The sequence below is a fragment of the Melitaea cinxia genome, chromosome 29 (assembly GCF_905220565.1).
Source record: "Melitaea cinxia chromosome 29, ilMelCinx1.1, whole genome shotgun sequence".
NCBI lineage: Eukaryota > Metazoa > Arthropoda > Insecta > Lepidoptera > Nymphalidae > Melitaea > Melitaea cinxia.
Genome location: NC_059422.1, coordinates 8,169,668 through 8,193,616, shown reverse-complemented (window position 1 = coordinate 8,193,616; position 23,949 = coordinate 8,169,668). Strand labels below are relative to the sequence as shown.

General features: G+C 37.8%; 1 protein-coding gene across 1 annotated transcript; it reads left to right on the top strand.

Moving 5' to 3' along the window:
• Nucleotides 1-878: 878 nt before the first annotated feature.
• Nucleotides 879-22,732, top strand: LOC123667796. The gene is made up of 20 exons (XM_045601634.1): nt 879-900; nt 4,018-5,525; nt 6,704-6,733; nt 10,040-10,217; nt 11,144-11,317; nt 12,263-12,395; nt 12,970-13,043; nt 13,933-14,048; nt 14,405-14,479; nt 15,316-15,432; nt 16,026-16,173; nt 16,802-16,880; nt 17,639-17,788; nt 18,271-18,396; nt 19,280-19,385; nt 19,689-19,754; nt 20,426-20,514; nt 21,261-21,346; nt 21,986-22,098; nt 22,532-22,732. Exons 1-20 carry the CDS (start codon nt 879-881, stop codon nt 22,649-22,651), a joined length of 3,510 nt encoding a protein of 1,169 aa, XP_045457590.1. The 3' UTR covers nt 22,652-22,732.
• The last annotated feature ends 1,217 nt before the right edge of the window (nt 22,733-23,949 follow it).

The following is a 23,949-nucleotide window of genomic DNA, read 5'->3' as shown; positions in this document are numbered from 1 at the left end:
TGTCGTATGTATGTATTATTACAGTTATTGCTTCTACCTTCACATTTTTTTGTTTGACTTAAAGTTGGAGAAAACGCCATTATAAGTCGGCCTATTGTTCGTAGCTATATAACTGTGTTGGCTAATAAATACCTTAAAATTCTGGGAACCCTATAAAACAAAACTTATATTAAAATACAAGTTAACGATATATTTTTCTATTTGCTAGTACCGGGTTCCGCTATTTATAAAAGACTCATATATACAATTAATAAATTTAGAATGAATAAAAGATCGAGAGTTCTAAGCTACATACAAAACATCAGTCAAATACAAGCGGTCCTTAGTTTGGGTACAGGCTTATCATGTGTTTCATGGAGTAATGCGTTCTTTTTAACAAATTAGTGTAATATTTACCTGTATTCGACATGACTGAAATAGGCCTGAATTTTAACTGAGATAGGGCACAGCAGAAATTTCCTGCTTAAAATATGGAGCAGCCCGACTGGGGTACCTCGACCTTACAGAAGACCACAGCTAAATAATACTGTTTTCGAGCAGTATTGTGTTCCTGTTGGTGAATAAGGTGACCAGAGCTCCTGGGGGATTGGGGATTGGGTCGGCAACGCGTTTTCGATGCTTCTGGTGTTGCAGGCGTCTATAAGCTACGGTAATCGTCAGGTGAGCCGTACGTTTGTTTGCCGACCTAGTGATATAAAAAAAGGCCTCTTTCTCCATGTGGGAGGAGGATTGATCAACAAAGTTGCTCCAGTGCGTGTTGATAATCCCTATTATGAGTAACGATAGCTATCCGGTTGTCAAGACTGTGTATTCTTTATTTTCAGTGCAAGCTTTATATAACAGAAAATGAGAAAAAAGTTGATATGTTCACAAAAAAGATGGCGGTAAGAAGTTTGCCAGGTCAGATAGTAAACAATTATTACCAGTTTCAATTTCGTACCATTACAATACAAATACTTATGTTTTTAAACTTCAGAATAAGTTTCGTTAAGAAATTAGTTTTCAAAATAAAAATACAATCAAATCGAATCTTGCATTTATATGAAAAAATGAGTGTGCTTTAGACCACACGACTGAAGTAAAACTTCTGCACAATAGACCTGCACTGTGTCTTAGATATACGAAACGTAACTGGCTATGAAAGAGAGAAATCAAATGTGTGCACGCACCTCTCTCCTGCTCCGTTCGCCTCGCCCGATCACACTTTTCGTAACGCCCTCGTCACGCATTCACCAGCTTACACCCCAAGTCGAGCGTCTGTAAAGAAGTTTTACTTGAAAACTGTAAATAACAGCTCGACTTTGCTTACCATACCGCCATTGTTTGTACGTGATCTAGCGACGCCACTGACGTGTTTACCGTTTGTGGAAAGATTAACTGTTATTAACTGCTCGGTAATATACGGGCTTATTGAATGCAGTGTTTGTTAGCTTCGATAAAAGAACTATTTTCATTGATTCGACTAGCCAGCTGGCGCAGTGTGAAGAGAGTCTGCTTTCTGCTCCAAATTGTTGGCTCGATCCCATCCTGAATCTGGTTGTATGTATGTATATTTGTTTATCAACAAAAAAAATGTTCCTATATCAGCCGGCTGTCATAACACAAGCATTAAGTTTTTTAGCCTAGGAATAGACGACCGTGTGTATGTTATAGTTTTTTATTTAATTACTAGCTGTACCCGCGACTTCGTCCGCGTGGAATATAACAACAATAAAGTTATTCTTCAGGTCGCAGAATTATTAAATAAATAAATTTCTAAATTAAAAGTAGCCCAAGTTACTCCTTACTAAATCAGCTATCTGCCAGTGAAAGTGCCGTTAAAATCAGTCCAGCCGTTTCAGAGATTAGCCGGAACAAACAGACAGACAGACAAAAATTGTGAAAAATGTTATTAAGGTATATGTACGGTACATATCTACGGCACATATATATCATATGCATTCAGTAAAAAGTGGTTATTTTAATATTACAATAATTGTGTTTGCTCGCAAACGAAAAAAAAACTGACTTAAATTACATCGACGAGTTCAATTACATAACTACGCGTTATCAAAGAATACTCAAAAATTAGTTATCAGATATCGATAAAATTTAAATGTGACCACATGATAAACATCAGCTTTCGATAAAACTAAAAATTATCAAAATCGGTACACCCAGTAAAAAGTTATTGCGGATTTTCGAGTTTCCCTCGATTTCTCTGGGATTCCATCATTAGATTCTGGTTTCCTTATCATGGTACTAAACTAGGGATATCTCCTTTCCAACAAAAAAGAATTATCAAAATCGGTATATCCAGTAAACTGTTATGCGGTAAAATACAACGTAGGTCGACGAAAAAAGCGTCAAGTAAAAACGCATTATTAGATATAACTCAAAAAGTAGTTGTTAGATCTCAAATAAATTTAAATGGGACCAAATGACAAACATCACCTTTCGATTAAAAAAAATGTCGAAATCGGTCCACCCAGTCGAAAGTTCTGAAGTAACACACGTAAAAAAATACAGTCGAATTGAGAACCTCCTCCTTTTTTGGAAGTCGATTAAAAAGACTCCAATTTTATTTATTTGTATAGATTTAATTAACATTTCAATTAAGAATGAAGTGATCTCCACAGCACAGGGAATTCTAGTGTAGGAGTCACCACATAAGACTGTTGTGATATTTTTATGTATATTATTTTTTTTAAATTAATAGCTACATAAATGTTTGTAATAGAGATGTATGGGGTTAGCGGCGCTGTATTTTATGCAAGATGTATCTTATAATATACACACACGATCGTCCGTTCCTATGGTAAGCAACTTAACGCTTGTGTTATGGGTAACAGCCGACTGTTAACATTAATATTTTTTTTTTGACAAATATACTTAGAAATAATACATATATAAATACGAATTTATACCCAAACTCAGGCACCAATCGAGCCCGAAGAAGTTTGCGTGGTGAAGTTAGCTAGCCAATGAATGCGCGCGTACATCGTCGCAGGAAACCGACATCCTGAAGTTAGCTAGTCAACGAAGTATAACTTCTTGCGTACATATCTTATGTACATAAGAACACACACACATACACACACATACACATACTTTTTTAAAGAGTTACTGCGCAGTTTCTTGTTGATTTATTCTCTGCAGAATCGATATTCCGAATCGGTGCTTCAAATAACACCATTTTTCATACATCGATGTAATTAAAACGTTAAAATCATTAAAAGTTTGCCTGTCTTCGGCTTGTGTATTTCAAGCAGTTGGATGGTTATTCCGCCATCGGTCGGCCTTTTAAGTCCTAAGGTGGTAGTGGAACTGTGTTATCCCTTAGTCGCCTCTTACGACACCCATGGGATGAGAGGGGGGCTATATTCTTTACTGCCGTAACCACACAGCATATGAATATCGTATATAAAATATCGTATGTCTTCTGAATATCAAAATTATTCATTATATACATATAGTATATAATATTAATGTGACAGAGTGAAAGTAAACACGGCCTTATGACCGTTGCCTATTGTTCGTAGTCACTTATGTCACCAGTTATATCACGGCGACATGGTGCCGCAACTTTGTTTTGACGTTCTTGTAACGGTGAAATCATATAGATTATTAAAAATTATTATTTTTTGTGATTTCGTCTTGACCAATTTGACAAGCCCAAGCTAAATACATGTATCGAGTATATCCATACTAATATTGTAAAGCTGAAAGTTTGTTTGTTTCTTTAAACGCGCTAATCTCAGGACTACTGCCTCATATTGAAAAGTTCTTTTTGTTTGTCTTGGATAGCCCGTTAATGGAGAAAGGCTATGAGGCGCTTTACTGAAACCGTAGGATACAGCTAGTAAGGATATGTGACTGAACATTTAATGATTAGTTAATTATGAAACATTATTGTAACTTGTTTTTAAGACAGAACCTATTTTGACGGTCCAAAAGTGCTTATTATCGACACAAAGTATCAAATCCGTAAAAATACAATTATAACATAGACTAAACGTTACTTTTCTTCTTTTCCAGGTTACGAGGAAACGTACTCGATATCGCAGTTGTCACCAAAATCAGTCGCCGACGACAGGCTAAACTTAAACGTATTATTAAAAACGAGTGATGCGAACCTAGCTTTTAATTTAGAACCTAGTGCCAAGTATGATGACATCGAACAAACTCCAGAGAATATCATCTCAGATCAGGAAACAGAAAGTCACGTGATCGTTGAAAGATCAGTGGAACCTGGTCGAGGTTCAAGATCCATCAATGTTGATGAAATACCATCATCAAACAACAATGAAATAGATAATGTTATAGAACTGCACAATAAAAGGAAGTATTACGATATAGATCCAACGAAAACTGTAGAGTACTATGTGAATGATGAAGCAATGCTCATGTCTACTGGCTTCGGAGATAAGTTAGACTTTAAGTTTCCGGGGGAAGGGAAGAGGGCTCCGAAGGGGCGTGCACTAGCACCGTCGGAGCCCAAAATCCGGTCCACTGCAGTGCTGCCGCCGACTTTCGCGACCATCAACCCTAGAGACCAGGGACGCCAGAATTCAGAAATTCATAATATCATAACTGGAATTGTTAAGTTGTTAAATGGTAATGTCAATGTACAGGCTAACACTCAGCTATTGAATGGCAGACCCCGTCCTATGGCGTCCAGAATCAACAATCGTGGACCGCCACGAATTTCCGACGTTCAACCTGTTCTAGATTTCGACAAACCTATCACCTCACCACCGATTTACCATCCTACTAAAATACCACCCCCGTATCCCTTCGATAGACCTCATGGTGTCAATTTACCTGAGCAAATTGTTCCACCGATGAATAACAGGCCAGGGTTCCATCGACCCATGCCGCCCTGGCAGAGGCCAAGGCCGAGGCCACCGAATCGTAGGCCGAATCCTGGTCTTCCTGTATACAAACCTACACTAATTCCACCACCCGACATACCAGACTTTGATGACAAACCAGATGAAAACGAATCTCATTCAGAAAACAACATTCATCACGACAACACACCCTACATAACACCTGAGACTACAACGGAAACAAGAAATGTCACTGAAGATGATAAAGAAATACAATTGACAACAGTTGACACAACAACTCCAAATATCACTACAACAGAATCAACTACAACGGAATCAACAACGACATCTACAACAACGACGTCAACAACGACAACGACAGAGAAACCAACAGAGGCAACAACACAAAAAGTGACAACAGAGAAAGTAAAGACCGAGAAACCTATGAAACCTGAAAAGAAAAAGGAACAATTTGCAGACAAGAACAGAGATAAATATAAAGTTGTTGATGAGAAAACAACAGAACGGCCAGTTAAAAACGATATATCTGTACAACCAGTGATAGAATCATCAATAACAGAAGTATCAACGTCAACAACAGTCTCCATTGATGCTCCAACACCAACGACTGGTCTGATCAGTCACGCGCCAACTATCACTGAAAAAGCTAGTATTAATACTGAAATAAAAACCACTTCGATAAATACAGAACCTGTGAAAAGTGAGTATAACAGCTTTAGACGTATAATCTTTAAGTAATTATATACAATTATGTACTGTCTCGTTATAGGTTTTATATCATATAATCTATATATAAAATTCTCGTGTCGCGGTGCTTGTAGTTAAACTCCTCCGAAACTGCTTAGCCGAGTGCGAGTCTGAAAATCGAACAACATCTATTTTCATTCCCCTAAATGTTAAGGGAAGTCCAGCCCTAATTTTTTTTTAAATTTTTAGATACATTATTTATTTTTTATTTTATAATGATTTGGCGTTAAATAACAAAAAAAAAACCGACTTCAAACAGGAAACTAAAAAGTGAAAAATAAATTTACTTAGTACAAAGTAATTCGTATTTTGATTTAGTTAATCAGAAATGATTAAATAAATATTTTATAATTTTGAAGTCGGTGCCAAGTAAAACAATAACTACTCCAGTATCTTCTCCTAAGTTGTATTCAGTTTTCTTTCATAATTTGTTTCGCTGACTATTACTTTGAATACTGTTATCATTCTGTTATTGTTTTGACATATCTAATAATATTTTTTGTACTTGTTTCTTGTGTCTGTGTTGTTTGTATTTGTTATTGTAGTCAGGTTGTTGTAGTATGTACTTGGCACCGACCTCAAAATTATAAAATATTTATTTAATCATTTCTGATTAACTAAATCAAAATACGAATTACTTTGTACTAAGTACATTTATTTTTCCCTTTTTAGTTTCCTGTTTGAAGTCGGTTTTTTTTTGTTAAAAATTATTTTATTTTACAATTTTTAGTGATGGGTAGACTTAGGTCTACCCATCACTAAAAAGCAAGGATGCTTTTTCTCTTCTGTCAGGGGTCCGGAATACACAATACACAAGCACAAATACCCAGATCATGACAAACATCTATATGGCCAATACAAATGTCTGTCGTGCGCGGGGATTGAACCCACTAACGCCAGCGCAACAGCCGGTGCTGTGACCGCTGCGCTAACGCGTCGACATACTATGAGTAAAGTTCGCTATCAGGTTTACGTAATAACAACCGGGACTGAGAGCCTAGCGTGTTCTCCGAGGCTAGGTTGGGAGAACCACAAGGATTAACAACTAGACCGAAAATAAATATTTGTGTAAACATAAATATCCACTCCGAGCGGGAATAGAACCCGCGACCGTCGGTGTTTAGGCGCCGCCGACACGGCACATGCACCATTATATCAAAGCGGTCGTCAAACAGCAAAAGGTAACTGCTATAAATTGTTGAGAAATTCCCTCGAGTGTTAATAGGCTCCATCATCAAACCTGGTCCTGCGATACAGATTACCAGACAGCAGGTAATTGCTATATATCGTTGAAAAGTTCCCTCAACTATCTTTCGTCTCCATCATCAGACTGTAATGACACTTGTAACTCATATAAGTGCAAAGTTCTCATCAATAAAAACGAATTAAGTTCAAATAGCAGGTAATTGCTATAAGTCGTTGAAGAGTTCTCTCGACTATCTTTCGTCTCCATCATCAGACTGAAATGGCACTTATAACTCATATATATGCAAAGTTCTCATCAATAGAAACGAATTAAGTTCAAACAGCAGGTAATTGATATACATCATTAAAGAGTTCTCTCGACTATCTTTTGTCTCCATCATCAGACTGTAATGGCACTTATAACCTATACAGGTGCAAAGTTCTCATCAATAGAAAAGAATTAAGTTCAAAAAGCAGGTAATTGCTATAAATTGGTGAAGAGTTTCCTCGACTATCTTTCGTCTCCATCATCAGACTGAAATGGTACTTATAACTCATATATATGCAAAGTTCTCATCAATAGAAACGAATTAAGTTCAAACAGCAGGTAAATGCTATAAGTCGTTGAAGAGTTCTCTCGACTATCTTTCGTCTCCATCATCAGACTGAAATGGTACTTATAACTCATATACATGCAAAGTTCTCATCAATAGAAACGAATTAAGTTCAAACAGCAGGTAATTGTTATAAATCGTTAAAGAGTTCCCTCGACTATCTTTTGTCTCCATCATCAGACTGTAATGGCACTTATAACTCATACAGGTGCAAGGTTCTCATCAATAGAAACGAATTAAGTTCAAAAAGCAGGTAATTGCTATAAATTGTTGAAGAGTTCCCTCGACTATCTTTCTTCTCCATCATCAGATCGACTCCCGATCGAGACCTTTATTAAATAGTAGTGCTTTATAGTACTTAATAAAAACATGATTAAATTTACTAGTCACCCGTACGATTTTTGAAAGTTTCCCACGATTTCTCTGGGATCCCATCATCAGATCCTGGTTTCCTTATCATGGTACCAAACTAGGGATATCTCCTTTCCAACAAAAAAAGAATTATCAAAATCGGTTCATAAACGAAGAAGTTATCTCCGAACATACATAAAATATATATATATATATATATATATATATATATATATATATATATATATATATATATATATAATATATACGGTCGAATTGAGTAACCTCCTCCTTTTTTTGAAGTCGGTTAAAAATACATACAACCCTATATTTTGACCCTTCTACCACAAACCTCTATTTTTAAATAGCGTTTAGCGGCAAGACAACGTTTGCCGAGTCAGCTAGTCTAATATATAAAATTCCGTGTCGCGGTGTTTGTAGTTAAACTCCTACGAAACGGCTTGACCGATTATCATGAAATTTTTTGTGCATATTGGATAGGTCTGAGGATCGAACAACATCTATTTTTCATACCCCTAAGTTACAAGGGAGGAGGAATTGAGAGGGTAATAATATATATAGCAAAACAAAGTTTGCTGGGTCAGCTAGTTTATATATAAAATTGCTAGCCTGATATGGGATAGTAGTTCTATATTATACTATAGTAGTGGATTAATATTTTCATCCATTGTATGTAAAACTAAAAGAAAAAAAAATTAAATCATTTCCACAAGATCCACTTTGAATTGACAAATGTTGTTGTTTCAGAATATGTTTATATACGTTTAGGTATCCTTGTAATATTTTTATAACCGTGTCTTTTTTTAATAGCTTTTATGCTGATATTTACAATAAAATATCAATAAACTTTCCATCATTTAGCTTATTAGAGATAAATTCATATATTCTTCAACCAAATCTCTAGAAATTTATATAAATAAACTAGCTGACCCGGAAAACGTTGTCTTGCCGCTAAACGCTATTTAAAAATAGGGGTTGATGGTAGAGGGTTGAAAATTTAGGGTTGTATGTATTTTTTAATGTTGTATCATAAAAAAATAGAAATTAAAAATTTTGTCTAAAAAATTAAAAAACAAATTTAGGGGTGGACTACCCCTAACATTTAGGGGGATGAAAAATAGATGTTGGCCGATTCTCATAGATACCGGATAAGCACAAAAAATTACATCAAAATCGGTCAAGCCGTTTCGGAGAAGTATGGCAACGAAAACTGTGACACGAGAATTTTATATATTAGAAGATAAAATTGGAGTGTCTGTTTGTAATATTAAAATAACCGGCTTTTTACTAAATGCATGTGGATATATGCACGGTACATATACCAAAATAGCATTTTTTACAAATTTTGTCTGTCTTTCTGTTTGTGTGTTCCGGCTAATCTCTGAAACGGCTGGACCGATTTTGACGGGACTTTCACTGGTACAATATAAAAATATTCTAGAGTAGGTATGTTGAAAAAATCGACCATAAATAGATAATTTTGCATAAGTAATACTGTTGTATCACCAGCTATATCCAACCATTTATAGGAATTTTCAAGGTATTATATTATATTTAGTTAAACTGACTTCCAAGAAAGGAGGAGGTTCTCAATTCGATTTTTTTTTCGTGTATGTTATCACGTGTAGAGTCGGTAACGCGCTAGCAATGCTGCTGGTATTGTCGATGTACATAAGCTACAGTACCTGTCTACTATAATGCGGAACCGTATGCTTATTTGCCATTATTGGTAGTATAAAAAAGATGATTTTCAGTTTTGTTACATTGTACTGATTAAGTAATAAAATTCCGACAATCATTATTTTGGGTTCTATCTGCGTTGATAAAGGTCCCAATAATACTATTTCTAATATATCTTAAATGTACAGACAGCGAGCCGTTACATTTTTATTATATATATTGATTTTTTCGTCGATCTACGTTGTATTATACCCCAACTTTTTACTGGGTGGACCGATTTCGATCATTCTTTTTTAATCGAAAGGTGATGTTTGTCATGTGGTCCCGTTTATTGAGATCTGATGAGAATTTTTTGGGTAATCTTTAATAACGCGTATTTACTTGACTAATTTTTTGTCTACCTACGTTGTACTCTTCGATATAATTGAAGTCTTCGTTTGCGAGCTACAAGTATTATTTAGGTTTTATTCCTTTCTTGAAACATCTATAAGTTAACCAACTTTAGCGTAAAAGATAAACAATCACAGGATATACATTCACCTAAATAACCACACATACATTTTAAATCCATAAATAAATATTTCCACAGCCTCAGCCAGCATACCCTACCAGTACCGACCCCGTCCGGGCATAGTCCTAGACGATACAGACTTCAAACCCCACGGAACTAGATACAGACCGGATGCCCCAGTGATAACCGCCGCGGAAACAGCGTTACCTGGATATGGAGAGATATTTGACGTTACTGTATCAGCTATTCAAGGTCCCGGGGAGAAACCGGCTTCTGGTGAGTTTTTTTGACGTTTTTTATGTCTTTTTGATGTCAGATTTGCTTTTGGGCAATAATGCTCAAAAGTGATTAAGGAAATGCTGAATCTGTGTTACCAGGGATGATGCTTGCTGTTGGTTAAATTTGTTCACAACCCTGACACCAATTCTATGGGCTTCAGTGAAGTTCTAACATTCGTTTTTCTATGAAATACTCATAAGCACCATTATAGGTTTACTGTGATAGGAGTACTAGGTAAAGTCTATGATTGATGTACAATTTTCGATTTCATTCCTTGCATTTGTTGCCGAAAATATAAATGCTTTTGATATTGTTCTACCAGAGTTTATAAAAGTTTTCAATTCGGTAAAAACTTTAGCAAAAGGTTGCCGAAATGATAATATCCTTGTCCGAATTCTCAATATTTGGAATTCTTTTGAAGGCCACAGGTTCGTTTGACATAAATATCTTATTAGAATTTTAGTATCAGTTCAAAATTTTTGAGGATGTGTAACTGAGGTAGGGCACAGCAGGAATTTTCTGCTCAAAATATGGAGCAGCCCGACTGGGGTACCTCGACTTTACAGAAGATCACAGCAAAATAATACTGTTTTCAAGCAGTATTGTGTTCCTGTTGGTGAGTAAGATGACCAGAGCTCCTGGGGGGATTGGGGATTGGGTCGGCAACGCGCTTGCGATGCTTCTGGTGTTGCAGGCGTCTATAAGCTACGGTAATCTCTTACCATCAGGTGAGCCGTACGCTTGTTTGCCGACCTAGTGACATTAAAAAAAAAAAACTATGGTACGACCCAAAAACTTACGCAAAGATTCTACCTTAAAATATCTGAAAAGAATACAGAAAAAATGTCTTATCATAACCGAGAATCAAAACTGCTTTAAGAATAAGACGTCGTATCAATAAACAATTTTTTCCAACTCTGCAGTTCACGTCGAAAACATAAACATACACCGCGACCACGACATCATCGTGTCGGCATCTGGGGAACACGGTTTCGTCTCCATCGATGGGAAAAGGACATACCTCAATCTGTTCGACACTTCCACCCACATGGAACCCACCATTGCACCGACGAGGGTTCAAACACCGCACCATACTGGTAAGAAACACAGTAAAGTAACATTTACTAGAAAAAGTTTATGAATCATAATTGGTATGGGATAGTGAATGAAATCAAAAATAAATATTGGGTCTAAGATACCTTTTATTGTCAAGCACTCATTTTTTGGTTTTCCTTTTAAAGTAATATTCTACATACATTTTTTCATTACGTTTAGTGAAAATACAAAATAAATTACCGTAAATATAGCATATGATATATTGCTTCAGCCTTTAATATCCCACTTCTGGGTATAGGCCTCTTTTACCGTGTAAGAATAAGGATCAGAGCTTAATCCACCACGCTACTCCAATGCGGGTTGTTGGATGATATATGTGCAAGTATATGATTACTATACAATCTCATACACACTTCAGCTTATAGCAGTCCACTGCTGGACATAGACGTCCACGAGTTCGCGCCAAAAATGGCGCAAACTCATGTGTGTTGCCCACACTCATCACGCTGGGATAGGTGACCGCAGGGTTGGCTTTGGCGCACCGAAGACGCTGCTGCTCGTCTTCGGCCCGTGTGTTTCAGCCAGTGTGTGCCAGCAGTTGGATGGTTATCCCGCCATCAGTCGGCTTTGTAAGTTCCAAGGTGGTAGTGGAACTGTGTTGTCCCTTAGTCGCCTCTTACGACAGCCACGGAAAGGAATAACGAAAAGTATTTATATAAATATTATAACAAGAAAATACGAAAGATTAACCTAAAATTTTTCTTCAATAAACATCCATGGATTCATTTAAAAATGGTCTGCAGAAAAATATAGTTACTTAATTTGACAGCTGTTGTACTGGTATTCGCGGGTTCGATCCCTGAACCGCCATATTGATGTTTGTCGTGATCTGGGCGGTTGTGCTTGTGACCCCCGACACAAAAGAAATATCCACTGGGAGCCATTGAATGAGGCGTTTATGTATTTTTTATTTATTTATATTTCAGCCGCACCCCCAACTCTGGGTCCAGCGATGGGCACAGGAGTGGCAATACCAGCAGATGACGTCCAAATACCACCACGAAGACCACAAATACCACATCGGCAGCAGCCGTACCGAAGACCTCAACCTACTGTCAGGTAAGATTCTATAACAGCTTGTAACGATTAGGATAGGATCTTAGTTCACAATACTAAATAATCTACACAAATAAATAAAATTGGAATGTCTGTTTGTAATGTTAAAATAACGGCTTTTTACTAAACTCATATGTATGTATACACGCTACAAAATAACATTTTTTATAATTTCTGTCTGTCTGTCTGTTTGTTCCGGCTAATCTTTGAAACGGCTGAGCCGATTTTGACTGGACTTTCACTGGCAGATAACTGATGTAATAAGGAGTAACTAAGCCAACTTTTATTTTAGACTGGTTATTCTTCATTGGTGCTCCACTTCCATTGGTCTTCGCGTGATGATATATAGCTATAGCCATCCTCGATAAATGGGCTATCTAATACTGAATTTTTTTTTTAAATCGGACCAGTAGTTCTAGAGATTAGCGCGTTCAAACAAACAAACAAACTCTTCAGTTTTATAATATCAGTATAGATTGTCTTGTTATGTTTAGTTTCAGTATGTGGTAGTTGGAGGCTCTTTAATTTTCTATTCTGTATTAGATTTAGTTATAATATTTTCTGATATTTGTTTCAGGATTGACACCTGCATTGTAGGCGATGACTCGACCTGTGACCAGGCTCAGAACGAGATGTGCAGAACTGAAGCAGGTACGTAATACCGGAAACGATTTACGTAGACCAAGATCATTTATTATACCCATATACTATTGACCTTTTTTTTATACAACCAGGTCGGCAACAAACGATTACCATCCCTATTTTCCGCAATCCTCATCCAGCCTACACCGGCAATCTTACGTAGATCGTAATATCAGTTGTCAAATTGAATGCCTTGAAAGGCTTGTATCCACTCGGTATTGGGCATGAGGTATTTATCGTCACTGGTATAAATACTCATTATTCAAATGTCACAGTCTGTTATTATGACTGATTTAGAATATTATCTGTGACTGTGACTTATCTGTGCGAGTTTTTAAGAAATATCTTCATCTCGCTCGTGCTTAAGCGCTTGCGCTAAGAGGAGGCGAAGTAAACGTAATATTTTTAGAATACCAATACAAAGGAGTGTTAGTCGCTGATATTTTAAAATCACAATTACTGTGATAACTAGTATTGCTATGTACCTAGTACGACACAACTCAACACGTGTAAAGTAAAACTGAAAAAAAAAGTGTGAGTCAGCTCCGATGCTTGACTGGAGTTTACTCCTTCAGATCGACTGTATAATAAGCAAAAAAAGGCTTACAAGTCTAAGAAAAAGATTAATACCATACCAAATGGTAGATAAACAAATCAAATAACGCCATCTATCGATGATACGTTACGACGAGATGGCGTTATTAGAAAACGACGTTACGCCTATAGACTTTACGCGATAGATGGCGTTACGAGAAACGTGACGAGGTCATTCGTTCAATAGATTCTACTCATATTTTTTTTCATACCGGGAGCCTTGTATGAAAATCGATTCCTAAGATTTACCCAAAAAATCTAAATACCCTAAAATTTCAGGTTTAATAATAGTATCGCTTACCAGGTATATCGAGCTGTCAGTGCCGGCCGGGGTACGCGAGGCGAATACACCGCGACCCTTGCCGAAGGGCTGTCTCCCTGGTGCTCAACCTGAGGGTTGACAGGTTCTACGACAGAAAGGTTAGCTTATCAACTGGACTTACTTCAGGGTCCTTGGATCTGGTGAGACCACACCAGGTGACATGTTTCAGGGTCCTTAGAAAGGCTTTGGAAGAGTAACTGCGGAGTTTGTCGCCAATTCTTCTTACCAACAGAATCTACATTCCGAATCGGTGGTAGCTACTCTTTTAATTATAATTAATTCATTACACCAAAGTAATTATAATTTGTAAAGTGACGATTTGAAAGCACTTTTGAAGCCTACTTGAATATGAAGCGTTTCATCAAAATCTGCTGACACAAACACATACAGAAGTAATATATAGGACAGAAGTTTATAAGTAAAACCAGGTTACATTTTTATATTTATATAACAGGTCGCGTGGGATGCTAAGTTAGCTGACAGAGATTCCGACCCATATCAGCAGATGAGCTACGAAGCCGTCCGAGCGGTAAGTAGTGACGTACATATAATATCTACATACATATAAATACATTTATTATTGTAATAGTATTTCAATGTCCATATCTGTCTGGCCCTCTTAAAAAAAGACCTTTCAAAGAAAAAAATTTCAAAGAAAAAAAATCATTACTCACAGTCAAATGATAACACTTTTGTAAGCATGCAAAGCAGGGCCGGATTGAGGGGAGGGTAGCTCTGGGCCTCCACAAAATAATGGAACCCACTATAGAGACTTTGGAAAAAAAAATTCAAATTCAGACTGGTAAACACTAGCGAACAAACTTTTCCTTTCAAATATTTATCGCGTTTTACCTTTTAAAAATATTGTTCATTTTATTTGGAAAATAATTTAGGGCCAAGGGTCCTCCACTCCTATTTTGACCCGAGGTCTCCAGACCCCTGAATCCGGCCTCGATGCGAAGGATTATGCGTGTATACGTGCGTGGGTTTAGTTTTGTGTGTGTGACTGTACACGTGTGCATGTATGCTTATGTGCTTGTGTACGTGTGAGTGCGAGTTTATTTAGATACTCTGGATATTTCGTGACACTGCAGACGACACAAGACTGGGGTAATAATGACTGTGAAAGTAAAAATCCTAGCCTTATTGCCTCCACTGGTGACATAAGGGCTGGTGCATTATTTGCCCAGAAAATTGGCTTAGCGATTCAACGAGGAAATGCTGCCAGAATTCTTGGCATAATTCTACGCGGACATGATTTATACAAAAACTATCTGTAAATATTTAGTTCTTAAGTTGTGAATTGTAAATATGTATAACATTTAGTTGAAAATTAATTATTAATATATTTTTTTATTGTTCAAGATCGATTCAGCCTTCTCAATGACTCCGTATACGGACGACTTCATCAGCGGCTCCGTTAATTCCATACACAAAGGGGACGAGAAGAACCATGGAGTTTTCGTCAATTATACTATTTTGGTAAGTTTTATAATAAACAGACTACTGGTTGTCAGAGCCTTGATCAGCCATTTTATTTGTCGTAATAGCTTAAATTTATATAACTGAGGTAGGGCACAGCAGGAATTTTCTGCTCAAAATGTGGACCAGACCGACTGGGGTAGTACCTCGACCTTACAGAAGATCACAGCTAAATAATACTGTTTTCAAGCAGTATTGTTCCTGTTGGTGAGTAAGGTGACCAGAGCTCCTGGGGGATTGGGGATTGGGTCGGCAACGCGCTTGCGATGCTTCTGGTGTTGCAGGCGTCTATAAGCTACGGTAATCTCTTACCTTCAGGTGAGCCGTACGCTTGTTTGCCGACCTAGTGACATAAAAAAAAAATAGTTAAAGCAACACGAACTCCTGGTACATTGCTTCTCGTTACACAGTACGTTCGGGTTTTAGGGTATCCAATTGGAATGATGCTCATAATCTCCGAGAAGATTGAATGGGTGTTATGTGGCTATAGTTACCCTTTGTCAAATTTAGTGTTCCGTAGCTACAGGCTAGTCTGCCAGAAGCTACACAGCATAATACCATGATCTCCTTCATGATAATATTAATACCCCCAGATGCAAGAAACAGCAGAGACGGCCCGGCCGTCATCTGCAGGAGATATGCAGCGTCACTTGTTGGGCGTTATCTCGAGGCGCGGTAACAACATCGGCCACTCGGCGCTGTGGGTCGACCAGCCACTGGGCAGCGTGTTGCCGCTATCTGGTAACCCACTTACCATTAATTATCACACGCTACTATTCATCCTATCCCCCCCACTACTTACCACCCCCTACTTAACATACTCCACTGTTAACCCCACTACTACCTCGAGGTGCGGTAACAGACCAGCCGCTGAGAAGTGTGACGCCGCTCGCTGGTAAGTTCTTACTACTCCCCAGTACTCACCACACCCCACTTACAGCTCCCCAATACTTACCACATCCCACTACTTACCACACCTTACTACATACAGCTTCCTACCACTTACCACACATTATTTAATTAGACTTTGAGAGCGCTTTTGAATTGCCATCGTTTTCATCGTTCATTTTTAATGTGACGCTATCATCGAATCGTATATAAATACAGATTTTGCAAAGAAGACACCTTAGATGACTCTTCTTGTACTCCCTGTATATAATTTATCAGCAGTATTATATCGATGGCTCCTAAGTATACTGAGTCAACTCTACTTTTAATAACTTTTTTTTTTTTTGTTACATAGGTAGATAGGAAATGAAGTAAATGTTATTAATATTTTAAAAAATGAAATTATCAAAAGTTGTTAGTTGACTCAGTATACTTAGGAGCCATCGATATATGGTCAAGATTTAGTATGTATTTGTTTCAGATCTCGACGAGTGCTCTTCCCCTGATCTGAACGATTGTCACAAGTTGGCTATCTGTACGAACACGTGGGGAGCGTTCAAGTATGTTTATAAATATAATTTATTAATACACTACGTCATTCTCTCATTCACTTCTTCATTCGCTCATTACCTGATACATAACATAGCAAGAAATTTCCTGCTCAAAATATGGAGCATCTCTACTGGGGAAGTACCTCGACCTTACAGAAGGTCACAGTTAAATAATACTGCTCTGAAGTACTGTTGTGTTCCTGCGTGAGTAAGGTGACCTCCTCCTCTCTCCCCTGGGGGGATTTGGGGATAGAGTCGGCAACGCGCTTGTAATGCTTTAGAGATGAGACCGACCGTATTTTAGCGCATCTTACTTTTTTCAGTGGACGCAGTAGTATCTGTCCGCACTTATGAAATGTGTTATTCACATCGCTATAAACCGCTTTCTGATCTAAGATAAAGTCGTTTTGGGTATCATCGAGTGCGAAACTTTAATATTATTGACCCCCCAGTACCACAGGTGCACGTGGGCGGGGGGACCGGGGCGGGGGAGGGAGCATAATAACATATCGACTGTCCCAACGTATAATATCGAAATTGAAAATAGGCACTTTATATTTTTTACGCTGAATGATTAATTACGTATCGATATTGAGTATAAGCTCATGAAAAATGTGATTTTATGTGTATTTTATAGCATTTTCTTCTCTTTTTTCTTTGAAAATATACATAAAAAGTAGTTTTTTCATGCAATAAAAAAAATAGAAAATTTTCTGTTTCGATACTGTACGTAGGGACAGTCGATATTTTCTCATTGATGTCTTCAGGTGCGCGTGCCCCGATACGACCTTGGACGCGGCGGCGGCCGGTGGGATGGCGGGCGAGGCTCGCAGCGGACGTTCGTGCCGCGCCTGCAGCCCGCAGCACTGCAGCGAACGAGGCGTTTGCCGCTACAGCCGCGGACAGCCCACTTGCACGTGAGTACTCGGGGGGGTACTCCGCGCGGGGGGGGGGGCATTGTTCAGTCCACTGGGCTGCTGCACTGCTGGACGGCGGTTCCCTACTGGGAGTCAGATGTTTATGATAACGACCGGAACCGATGGCTTAACGTGCTCTACGAGGCACGGTGGGGAGACCCAGAAGGCCAGACGACTGGCCGGAAAGATATTTGCACAAATACAAATTTTCACCCCGAGTGGGTATCGAACCCGCAGTCTTCCGAGTCCGAAAACCAGAGCGGTTGTTACATAATATAACAACCGCACCCCATATGGTGTGGTTAAATTTAATTGTTATACATTCCTCACATTAAGTTGGACTTATCACATCTGATTTACACTATATTAACGAAAGATAAGACACTACTCAAATAAAATACACAGTGCCGTTCAGTTACACTCCACTAAACACACCCCCACTACCCTTGAGCGACTACCCAAGCAACCCGTTACTACCGCAGCTGCTCGGCCGGCTACTACGGCTCGTCGTGCGAGGTGGACGGCGAGGTGGTGGGCGTGTCGGTCGGCGCCTCGCTCGCCGCCGCGCTCGTCATCGCGCTCACGCTCGCCGCGCTGCTCTCCTGGAGGTGAGCTACCCCCCCACCCGGCGACCCCCCTCCCGATGACCCCCCCCCCCGGCGACCCCCCCCCCCCCCTCCCGGCGACCCCCCTCCCGGTGACCCCCCATCCGACGACCCCCCCACCCGACGACCCCCCACCTCCCGGCGACCCCCCACCCGACGACCTCCCACCCGGCGACCCACCACCCGGCGACCCCCCACTCGACGACCCCCCCACCCGGCGACACCCCCACCCGGCGACCCCCCACTATAAATTCAAGACCCTTAGCCTGTAAGATAGAATGAAACTGTATTAATAAAAACGTAGTAAAATTTAAAAAAAGTTTGTAGTGGAGATGATGAACATCAGCAAGACAAAATTCATTATTGTACTAGAACAAAAAGCAAAAATTAACAGCCCTGTAAAACTGAAATCGTTTAAAAACTAAACTGTGTACAATTATTTGCCCGAGTGATAACGAAATAAAATAGTAAGTAGCCAAGCTAAAGTAGGCCAAACAGTGGTGGGGAACCCACCCCGAGTGAGAAAGAGATGAATGAAAGAAAGAACAAGTATGCGGCATGAAAGTACGAGAGGCATGAAAGCGAGAACTGGAATGAAAGGTATCGGTAATCGGAGGTATAAAAAAAAAATGACCCCCCCCCCCACTAGAGAGACACGTGCGCGGAACTGTCTCATCCTCCGTCGCTTCTTCTGAACCACCTCCGCCCTCACTCCATTCCTTCCCACCCATTCCAGCTCGACCCACCTTTACCTCGCCTCGTGTGGTATGTGTGAAAAATTTTCGAATTTCTTGTCAGATCTCTTCATGTAAGTTCCGTTATATCATTTCCTCTCTTGATTTGTATCAGCCTATTTTTAATTAATATTTCTGCCATTGATTTCCAGCCGCAAATGGTCCCGAGAACAGAAAGTGGGCGTGGGGTCACCCGTTTTCAACTATATGGCAGCGAATACGGTGAAAATCCCACCGGTGGGCCAACCGCCATACCAGGTGAGGACTGATAAACAGGAGACATTTTTTCAATAAAAATACTTTAATTATATAGAATATTTTTACATATATTTAATATAAATAAATTGAATAAAAATAAAAATAAACTTTTCAAATATAATTAAAATTTATTATCATCTAATTTATCACTTTGCAAAATTCCGTACTTATACACTTTGCAAATGATTCATATGGATTCATTTATTAGTACAAATAGATTCTTGCATATAATATAATTTATGTTGAATCATTGACAACAAAAGCGTCTTCGCATTATTCAATTAATGGCTATGTAAATCTTAGGTGACATTGGAAGAGAGGATGCAATGGGCACAAATGGCAGAAGCGATGGCGCAAGCGAGTCACTATGCGGTAACGAATCTTATTTATTTTACAACATAAATTTTATTAGGTCCATATTATACACACCTAAACATGCACACACAAGCACGTACACATGGCGTTGGCGAAACGGTCATAGCCATGGATTGTACCTGTTGCGCTGGTGGTTGCGGGTTCGATCCCCGCACATGACAAACATTTGTATTAGTCATACGGGTGTTTGTGCAGTCCTTGTGGGTCTGCCCACCGTGCCTCGGAGAGCACATTAAGCCGTCGGTCCCGGTTGTTATCATGTACACCTGATAGCGATCGTTACTCATAGTCGGGAATATATCCGCCAACCCGCAGTGGAGCAGCGTGGTGGATTAAGCTCTGATCCTTCTCCTACACGGGGAAAGAGGCCTATGCCCAGTAGTGGGATATTACAGGCTGAAGCGTTTAAATATAGAATTTACATATACCCGTGGCTGGGTTAGCTACTTATTATATATCGCATCAGCCTATCGCCTTATTATATAATTTATTCCTATAACTTAACTCGGCTTATACACGCAGTATATTTACAAAAGGAATATTTAATTTTTCTGTATTTGTTTTTGTCATATATTAGTATGAGTAAAAAAGGCCAATGATGTAGACACAATAATATGCTTATATTGTTTCTGTTTGAGTTTAAATATTGTTTTGTTCTCTTACAGCAACCGGACGCAATGCAAACGATGGCTACCCGGCCATCATCGGCCATGTTCGGCGGGTATCCAACCCTGCCTCCCGTGCCTCTACCCAGGTATTTTGAGTATTCCTGTAGCAGATAACAGTTACAGACTCTATTCAAAAATAACAATATAAAATATAGATACTGAGTAAATAATTTTTGGTTATTTTGTCACTTAAAGTAGACAGCACTTCAGTCAGTTAAGCCTATTGCAGTCCACTGCTTCCGCTGGTTTCCGCAATCATTTACATAAAAATATAGTAATAATAAATAACAAATAAATTGTATGGATTATACTGAATCCAAACATAAATATAGCCACTTTGCAACAATAGATGGCACTAGGTTATGGCATATAAATATAATATCATTTGTAGAGTCCATTATCGTTATGGCGTAGTTGACAGTGACATTTAATGCTTTCTGATGAGGTATACGACAGAAGTAAAACTTCTTTAATTGCCCCTACAGTAATATACGAAACGCAACTTTCTCTCTTTCTATGTTTAATAACTTAGATGGAACTGTCCTTAATCACGCCGTGGCAATTTGTAAATAAAACAACACTCAGCAAATTATTGTAAACATTTTTTTTTAAATCTGTATTAGTGTATGTTTTGTAAGTTGTCCTAAAAAAATAAATAAATAAACATATCTCCATTTCAACTTCCCTTAGTCTCGCTCGATCACACTTTTCGTAACGCTCTCGTCACGTTTTCACCAGCTTACTACCAACATCAATTAATCAATATATATTTTTTTGTGCAATTAAACTTGTTATCGTATAGATTACAATTAATATGTTGATGTATTTACAGATTGGGTCTTCACGCTGGTCACCTCACGGGAACACTGAATACTGTAAACTCGCGCGCCAACACATCGACGCACCACGGATTATATGGTGGGTTAAGAATTTGTCCTACAAGCGAGACGTTAAATTCAACCACATCCACTTCATATTATTTACAACCAGTCAAACCGAAGCTAGAGCTAAGTCACGAGAGGGAACTTAGAAAAAGTTAAGAAATTGGTATTTGCAGTATGTGCGGTTTATTTTGATGTTTCTCGCTTGTATGCATCAAAGATTTTCGTGGATTTTTTTTCTGCTATGCGTAGCCTTTGAGACAAGTGACAGACAATCACTATAACTTATTATAATGATTTTATCGCGGTTTATTAACCTTTTTTTTAGACACACGACGTTTCGAATACTTTATACGAGGCGATTGGTTGTCATGGAAGGACTGGTTGCTGTAAAGTATCCGAAACGTCAGATATCAAAAATAAATATATAAATACCGCGATCGATTCCGAAAAACTTGTTTCATTATAATGAGTGAAATTAGCGTAGACAATAAAAATCACTACAACTTCCAGCCTTTTTAAGAACTTAGCAAATTCATTAAACTTCATAAAAATCTGAGTTGTATGAAAATTGTACACTTTTAATTTTGTTCGCCTAATTTTGAAACCGTGTCCTCACTTATAGTTACAATAAATACAATTTAATAACATGATTCTTGTTTGGTTTTTAAATCAGGTTACACAAACCACATGGCGACGGACTCGACCAGCTCGGAAGCTTCCAGTCACGTTCAAGACCGAGCCGATCTTTTGGTTCCCAGACCTAAGTCTAGAGCGAGGAGTATGCATGTAAGTATTGTAAACTTTGATTCATTTAAATGTAATAGTGATTCATTTATTCGGCCAAAATTTTTATATATTTTTTTCTATTTTTTATAAAGTAACACAAACTTGATTTCGGCATTTTGATAATTTTGATTGACAAAATTTTAATCAACTTAGTAGATAGAGAATGAAGAAAAGCCTTGAAAGCTAATTATTCGTTTGAAAAGTGATATAAAACATCTGAAGAAAATTATTTTCAAAATTTAAGTCAAAAACTGAGTTGGTTGAGTTAAAAATTAAAATTCAAGTAAAATTTACAGTAAATGTCACTGGTTGCTTCAGTTTATTATCATTATTCTGTCAGATAACTATCTTAAACTTTACCAGCAACCGTTAAAATTGTTAATTTATTAATACAATCATGTCTATATATTTATATTATTTATTCCATTTCCAGAACCAAACTGGAATATATTACGACGTCGAATACGAGAACGCCGAACCAATATACGGGACCAAAGGGATTCCCTTATCAACATACACAGTGAGCCGAGGACCACCGTTCTATAGATCTTAATCAATGAGCAAAATTATTAAATAGTAAGTTACAAAAAAGACGAAAACATTATAACCTAGTTTTACAGTGGACGAAAAACACTGAAAAAAAAATAATATGTCGATAATCTCAGAAAATATTATCGTATATTTTCTTAGTTAAATAAAAGAAATTAAGGCTAAAATAATATTTTAAACATAAAAAAAAGTTAATACAACGTTTTTGACTATGATTATATTATAATGTATGAATCACGTCGCAAATAAATGAATCAAACGACAACGAATTTATGAATGAATCGAAATTAATTTTCGAATTAAATGTACGGTTTTTAATGTAAAGATAAATAAGTTATTATTTTTTTTTTTTAAATATAAATGGTTATATGTGTAATTATTTAAATCTTTAAGGAGTAAATATATAAAAGTGAGATAATTGTCCGTCCGTTAATTGTATTGTGTATAAGACTGCTTGAGAGTATTTATAGTAATTTAAAAATTATTTATCAGCTTTATATATATAAATAAAACGATGGATTATTGTATGCATCACAAAAAAACTACTGGATATTTTACGACATTTCTCTCTTTTTTATACAACTAGGTCGGCAAACAAGCCTACGGCTTACCTGATGGTAAACGATTACCGTTGCTTATAGATGACTGTAACTCTAAGTTGCATATATAATAAGTCAAGCAGAGGAAGCCGTGTGCTTAAATTAGTGTTAAAAAATGATATTTACGTGATTGATAGAGGGAAATTATTGCGGTACGGACATTTTTTATATTGATTATTAGTTTATGTAAAAGATGCTTTATTCCTTCATTATAATTAACAAATGTTATTTCGCTTCAGCCTATAATATCCCACTACTGGGCATAGGGCCTCTTTCTCCATATAGGAGAAGGATCAGAGCTTAATCCACCACGCTGCTCCACTGCGGGTTGGCGGATATATAGTGGTCCGGGTGTTTGTGCAGTCCATGTGGGTCTCCCCACCGTGCCTCGGAGAGCACGTTAAGCCGTCGGTCCCGGTTGTTATCATGTACACCTGATAGCGATCGTTACTCATAGTCGGGAATGTTATTTAAAAACCCTTAAATTTTTACCCTGACTGATCGTGTAGTATCATAATTATCATTTTATGCTCGACAGTAAATATACAAAATGTAATATATTTTTTTTAAATCGATGTTTGATTTTTTTACATATAATACTGGAAGTCATATATTTATATATAAGTTTATATCTGGTATCAAATTTTCAATATGAGAATTGTTTGAGAATTACAAATCGTCAGGTTTTGTAATTATGACAAAA

What these genes read in the sequence shown, in the direction of transcription:
- LOC123667796 (XM_045601634.1), top strand. Translation starts at nt 879, where the DNA reads ATGGCGGTAAGAAGTTTGCCAG. An exon ending in TCGTCAATTATACTATTTTG is followed by an intron (nt 15,433 to 16,025) that starts GTAAGTTTTATA and finishes TAATACCCCCAG; the next exon opens with ATGCAAGAAACAGCAGAGAC. An exon ending in CAGCGTGTTGCCGCTATCTG is followed by an intron (nt 16,174 to 16,801) that starts GTAACCCACTTA and finishes TATTTGTTTCAG; the next exon opens with ATCTCGACGAGTGCTCTTCC.